The sequence below is a fragment of the Gymnodraco acuticeps genome, unplaced genomic scaffold (assembly GCF_902827175.1).
Source record: "Gymnodraco acuticeps unplaced genomic scaffold, fGymAcu1.1, whole genome shotgun sequence".
Classification (NCBI taxonomy): domain Eukaryota; kingdom Metazoa; phylum Chordata; class Actinopteri; order Perciformes; family Bathydraconidae; genus Gymnodraco; species Gymnodraco acuticeps.
In genome coordinates this window covers 2,662,415-2,670,152 of record NW_022989810.1, presented here as the reverse complement: position 1 = coordinate 2,670,152, position 7,738 = coordinate 2,662,415, and the positions used below count along the sequence as shown (strand labels likewise).

At 40.3% G+C, this 7,738-nt stretch overlaps 1 protein-coding gene across 6 annotated transcripts in view; it reads right to left on the bottom strand.

Moving 5' to 3' along the window:
- Nucleotides 1–427: 427 nt before the first annotated feature.
- Nucleotides 428–7,738, bottom strand: part of klhl32 (kelch-like family member 32) — a 49,563-nt gene continuing 42,252 nt past the window's right edge. For 5 of the 6 annotated variants that reach the window (XM_034229191.1, XM_034229199.1, XM_034229205.1 and 2 more), the window contains 4 exons: nt 7,617–7,675; nt 4,424–4,616; nt 2,543–2,637; nt 1,665–1,826 (listed from right to left, as the gene is read on the bottom strand). In XM_034229191.1, the coding sequence (XP_034085082.1) occupies nt 1,665–1,826; nt 2,543–2,637; nt 4,424–4,616; nt 7,617–7,675 (509 nt within the window). Of the gene's footprint in view, nt 1,827–2,542; nt 2,638–4,423; nt 4,617–7,616; nt 7,676–7,738 lie in introns of all 6 variants that reach the window. The other variant, XM_034229174.1, reaches the window with a different exon arrangement.

Here is a 7,738-nt window from a genome sequence, read left to right as displayed (position 1 = left end):
ACATACTATTGTGCTATACCGTCAGGTGCTGGATCTGTCTCCACTCGGCTGGCACTCTGAATTATAGATCTGATGACAGTAGTGGGCGAGCCCAAAGAGTTCAGCAGCAACACACACAAAAAAGTAGAGGAGTACTGTTTGTTCTCTCGCCTTTTCTGAGCCGCAGCAATCTCTTGCGTTCCGGCTTTAGTTTGCACCGAATCACATGAAGTCTAACTCAACTGTCTCCCACAATCACAGTCCCATTTTCTCTCATTGCTCGTCATTTTCCAACCTCATCAAACAGCTCTTTGCATTCCTTTTCTCCTGTGGTACCAGAAGTTGTTAGACAAGCAAAAGAAAGGCACTAGAAGTGATGCTTAAAATGAGTGTGCTCGGTAATTCACCATCTTCCCATCATAGCTATTAACATAGACAACATTCCAGATAAATGTACATAGCTTCTTTTATTTTGAAAATGTGCCATATATTCTTTGAGACATGTTGTTTTGGACAGGAGAGGGAAGTGCAGAGACATTGTCTTTCTTTTGGTCAAAGTAGATTTGCACACTGGAGTGATATTATAATATAGTAGACACTTTTTTGGAGTATATTCCATAGATATTCTCTTAATGATGACGGACATTCATTTGATAATAAATAGTCTTCGGCCCTGAGCAAACTCACACTCACTTACATTTTTAAATAACATACACACATCCAGAAGTGTATGGAGGCAAATGAGAGAAATTGTGGTTATTTATTATAATGTTTTGGTTCATAATTAAAAGGGGGGATTTAAAGGTTTTGCCTGGATGATCTTGCTTAATTATATTATTTGATAAACAGGTGGGGAAAATGTTTTTTTTTTGTAGTACAGGGGTCAATGTTGAGCCAAATGTTGTTGTTTTTTTAAATGGGGTTATTCTTAAGTCTTGAACCCAGGAGAGTAAACAATTTATGTCAGATGGTTTTTTTCACTTGCCTTTCAGGGCTGCCGTAGTCTTTTCTAAATTCAAATCAAGTCATTATTACCTGATTTTAATTTTTAAATGGTTATTTATCTTTTTATGTGGGCTTCAGCTTCAAGCTCTTAACACTTGCCGATCGTATCTTTAATTTCAAAGTACATGTGAGTCAATGAGATAACAAGCTTTGTCTTTTATATTGTTTTTAGGCCACCAAAGTGATTATAGAGGTCTGATGAAATGATACAGAGATTTGAGCTAGAAACGCTCCTACAGCCCTGTAATAGGTCCCATACAGGTCAGTGTCTTTGACTTCAAGTGGACCATTGATCAATGCATTCATATCCCACAAGTCTCTATTTGGTAATGGGATTTATTTCCTGTTTTCTCAGGGAATTATAATCCCTCAGGAATATTTTTTTCTTACCTTGCTTCACTGGGCATCATGAGTGGTGCCTCAGTATTAGGGGAAAGAACAACAGATATGCTATAATATTGTGACAGTGGTTTGTTAGTGAGTTGCAGAATAACATGGCTCTTGAAGTCAAGTTATTCAATTTGGATCTTCCCTCGTGTGACAGAGAGGGCAGGTTCCGGAAAGATAGCAAAGATCCGGTACGTTTGCAAATACTGACGGTCCAGAGTTTGTGTTGAGGCTCCTTCATTCTCTGGTTAGTTCATGTGTTTGTGTTCTTTGACGTTTTGTTCATCAGAGGATTAAACAGCACCTATCCTGTGATGGGGTACTTGTAGAGTCTGTAGGTTTGGGCAGGTGAAGTAAGGAGCAGGTAGGAAACACGTCGCTATCCCGTTGGAGGCGAATGGCAGTGTTGGCCCGTAGAAAACCTCCTCCTTCCCCTCCGAGCTCAGATCCAGCACCTGGAAAGAGGAAACTTATTTGCTTATCCTCATAGACTACCTCCAAGGATTTATGATTTAGTTACTCCCAAATGTCTTCAGATATAGATGTTAAAAAAGCTTCTGCCACCTCATACAAACACAAAAATCGTAAAGTTTTTGATATTATTTTTCTATCAAGCGACACTAATGAGCAGGAAAAGCACACAAGTCCAATCGCTTGTAACCATTAAATCTTAGCCATCTTCAACTCTACAGTCACATTTTTGGTAACTGAAGGGTTTTCTTTTCTCGAAAACCCTTTCTTATTTGCTTGGTTGTGTGTGCTATACTTTTTTTTGGAATTACTCTATACAGCTATACTCTTTTATTGTACATCAGAACACACAAGGGGAAGAGTCTAACATTTAAAATATGAAAGGGTGGAGGAAAATCCACAGCTTGAATTTATAATTATTGGGGTGCATTTCAGTATCCTGTAGTAGAAATTAGTATTACAGAGACAGACATTAACACAAATGATCCTGATGACAAAAAAGAAAATTCACTTTTACCAGAACTTTTTTTCTTTGTTTGCCTCTCAAGGCTTCCATAGAGCCCTGTAGTGTCTAATTCAATTGAATTAATACTTTATCATTGTTGTTTAACGTCACTATGAAAAGCATATATTCAATAAAATACCTAAATTCTCTTTATCTGATAAACTGATAATAACTGTTAGAAGCCTTATCACTCACCTGAATGCATGCCAGAGGCTCGTTGGTCCAAATTGAGTATCCTCCCACCACATAGATCCTGTCATTGTGGACGGCTACTCCGGACTCGTTTTGACCTGGGGAGAGATGACACAATGCTTCACTAACAGGGAGAGGACATCCTGACAATATGACCCCCCAGTCCCCCCCGGGATGCAGAGAGATAAAGATGGGGCAAGGACAAGAGTGTCCTGTTCTTTTTCACTGTGACTTTGTCCTAAACTTTGACAGATATGAGGACAGAACAAAAGAGGAAAGTCATACGGAAGGAGAGAAGGAGGAAGTCGCTCTACCTCTCTACAACAACTATTTCTGCCACCATACACTCCCAACTCACCAACTGCCTCACTGACATTTTTCTGAAACTAAACTAATCATTTGTATTGGCCCAAACTCACTAACCCGCTCTACCCATGACTTCTCTCTAAACATCGTCCTGCAGCTTCTCCCTCCCTCTGGGACTCCCTCCCCAGTCACATCCAAAAGGCCAACACTCTTGAATCCTTCAAAAAAAATCTCTCAAAACTCACTCATTCACTCTTAACATTTCTAATCATCAACCCCTACACTTTAAACCATGCAGACACATTAAATGAGAGAATATGTTTACATCCTGCAGTATCTGCACCACAGATTGTGTGTGTAGTGAAGGTGGTACAGCCCTCCTCCACCAGCCTGGAGGCTATAGATGCGGTCCAACTCAAGGATATATGTGTTTTCAGTGTATATCATCCTACCTCCTACTCACAACAAACGGGGCGTTGTGTGTAATCTAATGAGAGGAGAGGATCTACTGTATGTTTCTAAGCATCACATACTGTGCAATGTACATCATGAACAGTGTAATGTATTGGAATTAGAAAAATATATACTGTATTTGAGATTAATACGCATTTGTTTATCCCCTTAAACCTTCTATGTACCATTATGTTTCATGAGTATATCAGCTGCAATCAAATGAAAAGACATACGTATTAAATGTTAGGATTTTCACATTCAAAAGTGAATTAGTCTACTTCCTCAGGACTGTGTGTTTGGTTTTCTCAGATTTGATTGACAGTGGCATGGTGACATAAAGCTGCCAACTCAAATCAGTGTATAGTTTTACAGGTTTTTGGATTCTTCTGATCAGTATTTCCTTATTGCTGAACCAATTGAAAGTACTATCTATTCTACAGTAATAAGTTTGCATGCTTACTAAGGGTAAGCCTATAAGCTATATAAGTGCAGTCCATTTACCATTTACCATGGCTGTCTGTGGTGTGATTAAGTAATCCAACATTTCAAAGTGAAGCATTGTGGTTACTTTAATCACAGAAAATGTATCAAATGTATGATTTTATAATCTGAAACAATATCCAAAGAATTATAATACATTTTTATTTCGGAAATTCGGATTTTTACTCTAACAATAGCGCCATCATCAACTATAGTTTTATCACATTTATATTTCAATTCCTGTGTGTTATCTTGGGAGTTCAGGGTCTCAATGAATTGGTCCTTCTCCTCTGCTGCTTCTCAAGTTAAAGCATTAGTTGTACTCTTCTTAGATGATCGAAAAAATATATACATAGTCCATGTTGGTGCTAAACTAAGCCTCCTGAATACAGCTTCATATTAAGCATGAAAGTGGTATCAATCTTCTCCTGTAACTCTCTGGCAAAAAAGTAAACAAGCGTAGGTTATACTATTCCTTTACATTAGTCTTACCGAACTAGCAACATTTAAAAAAAATTTAAAAAGCAGTCTTGGCCACTAAGGATTAACCAATGGGGTCCTATCAACTTATTAACCATCCCCAGTATCATTATTGGAATTGTGTGTCTACTCTAGTCACATGTGTGTTCTCTCCACTCTGCCCACCTGTGAGGAGGCTGAAGGAGCAGCGCGTCCACTGGTCCAGGTCCATGTTGTAGGACTCGATGTGGCGCACCAGGATGCGGTCGTTGTTGTAGTCCAGGTCGTTCCCCCCAAGCACGTAGAGCTGCCGCCTCACCGCCGCCATCACGTGGTAGACCCGCCTCTGAAACATGGGACTGCGTGCCAACCACTGGTCCTGTAGAGGTGGAGAAGGGATTAAAGGGAAAACAGAAGGAGGGGAAAGACAGAAGGAAGAACATGATGAAGATGAGAAGCAGGTTAGGTGTAGCACGAAGAGGGAGGGAGAAACAGAGAGGGCGGGATGGGAAAGAGGATGAATAAGAAGATTAATATTTAAGCATATCCATGCATGGGTAATTGATGTATGCTCAGTGCTAGATAAATAACATGACACTGGAGCTCTGGCTTGTACTAATGACTTCCCTCCCTATTTCTAATCATATGTTTCAGCCACTCCATTTTACACCAAGGATCCCCGCTCATTCCACTAAGTGTGTTCGAAGCTCATTTTGTGTCAGTGTGTGTGTGTGTTTGATTGAGGCAGAGAATGAGAGTGTGTGTGTGTGTGTCTGCTGGGAGCTGACGGGTGGCCATCTGTTGAGGGTAGAGTGGGTGGGGGGTTGCTGTTGCTCTGGCAGGTGAATGTAGATTCATGGTGAATACAAATGAGACTCCCTTCTCTCTTTCTCTCGCTTCTTCGTTCCCTGGCTTCCGAGCCAACATGTACAAACAGAGGCCCATATGGATGGGCACCTTACACATACTGTATACGCCCTCCATACCTCCACACTATATACAGCCTCACCGAGACCCAGCCCTCTTTAGTAGCTGGCTCGTAAACATACACAAACACAGGCTGAAGCGTAATGGCGCATTTCCACTGCAGGGCCTCGTATGGTATGGTTAGGCCTTGTTAGGCCAGGCAAAACTTTATGCCGCGTTTCCATTACAGTACAGGAACTGGGATAGTAACTATAGTAACGCAGTGTAGGCGGAGCCGTGACGTCATCTTCAATGCGAAACACAAAACCAACATCAGCCGTTAGCCCTCAGAGCTCACAGCTCCTCATATCTGTTCAGAAACTAGACAAAAGTTAAACAAGTACAAACCACAGACTGCCTGTGTCATGGCGAATACAGGCTGTTGTTGTGAGTGTGGACGGTCGGAGCATATACTGCGTTAGCTTAGCCGATCTCCATTCAGAAAACACGCATTTTAAAAGGTTTTTCGCCTGCCGTCTGTCTGCAGACTTGTCACAGCATTAATTCATGGTTTTTACTAACCGGTATCAGTATGTTGTTACTTCGGCATCATTTTGAAACGTGTATTACAATTAAATCACGGTCAAATATATTCATTTTGTTGTAGTTGCCAGTGATTCTCTCACTAGTTTAGCATACTCAGCCCGGTTGTTGTCCCGGAAAGAACCTCGATTTTGGAGAGCCAGAAAAACTGTGAAAAAGTACCCGCTAGCCGGAACTACGCCAAGTGGAACCGCAACCAAAAACGGGCCGGGCACGGTAATTAAAAGGGTAGTGACATTGTTGAGGCAATATTTGGAAGTTAGTACATGAAAGAGGCCCAATTATGCTTTTTGTGGTTTTCCCTTTCCTGTAGTTATATAGGTTTGTGTGCATGTAAATGGTCTGCAAAGGCTAAAATCCCAAAGCCCCCTTGGGAAGGACTTGCTCTCCCACACACTCCCCCCCCCCCTGCCTAAAAAACCCTCGATTGGACTCCTTTGTTTACTTCTATTGTGACAACACTCGCACTTCTATTGGCGAGTGCTCGCACACATTGTACATAATAGGCTAAGGGGAGGGACATCTCTAAGCAGTTGACCAATCACAACAAAGCTGGCCAGCTAACCAATCAGAGCAGACTGGGCTCTGGTTTCAGACAGAGGGTGAAAAGAGGTGCTGCAGCACAGGCAGTATGAGAAAAAGAAAGAGCTTGTCACAGTAGAGGCACTTAATACTAATATGTAACCTGGCAAATTGACATAATAGGACCCCTTTAAAGTAAACAAAATGTTTTTGTCCCATGGATAATTTACTAAAAAACACTTTTATGTTGATTTCATGCTAAAGAAAGTCAAATCTTGTATGTAGTTTTACTATTTTCCACGATGCTATTGGTTTAAATTAATTTACATATGCTGTGAAAATCAATTAGCAGACTCTTTGACACCTGCCGGGTGTGTAATCCATCAAAGCAAATACTGTATGCATTAATTTGTTTAAATTGAAAAATGGTCATTATTGTTTCACTGATTAAGTGTTTCCTGCAAAAGTATGCACTGCATCATCTCCAAACAATGATATTACTGCGACAAACATTAATGCAGGCCAACATGTTAACTTTTAAGTATAACCAACTATTGTTCTTATAGCCTAAGTACCACATTTCTCTTAGAAGGCTTTACACTATAGGAAACTCTCTATCATTAAACACTTATTCAGGTACGGAAAACAACCTAAGTGAAGAAAAAAATGAGAACAACAGATGACAAAAGGTTAACAGCTTTATATACATAACTGAACAAAAGGTGTACTACAAAAAAGTAATAACACAAGGTAAAGTATTAAAAGGACAGTTTCCCCCAAAATGTAAAAAATATATATTTGTTATCAGTCTACACTATTGTAAAGATGCCTGCCTTCTCTCCATTATAATGGAACTAGTTTATACTGTGGTTTCTTAAAGTGTCAGCCATTTAAAAAAGTTATCAGCAATGTCTCTTTTCCAGAAATCCTAACGGTTACCAATGATAATCCACAGACCTTGATGTGAGCAGTTTCATTTAGGAACAATTTACGAGTTTGGTTTTATTTGAACTTAATTATATGCTCAATGTGTTGAAAAAAATCCCCATTCTCGTTATCTTTGCCATCATCTTGACTGTAAAGGACCCTGGGGGGACAATGGAGTCAGATTCCATTCTTTTTTGTTTGGGAGGGGAGAGATGTACACTCTACTAGTTGCACTGTTTTAGTTAGTCATGTAAGCCATGTTTCCTGCAACCTCGCATATAGCACTCACATTTCACTCTTCTAGCCCTGTTTAGCTCTGTTAAACCCTGGGTGGATCTGTTCCCCGTCTCTCACAATCAATAGAGCAGAAATTTCCAAACAATCTTTCAAAAAGTGTGAGTTGACATCACTTCACCCTTACCTGCTCTGGGTCATACACCATCAGTCGATTCTGGTACTGAGCTGTGTTTGTCACCCCACCTGTAACATAAAATAACACCTTGGCTTTAATCAGAGCACAAAAGCTGTTGGTACAAATGTGCA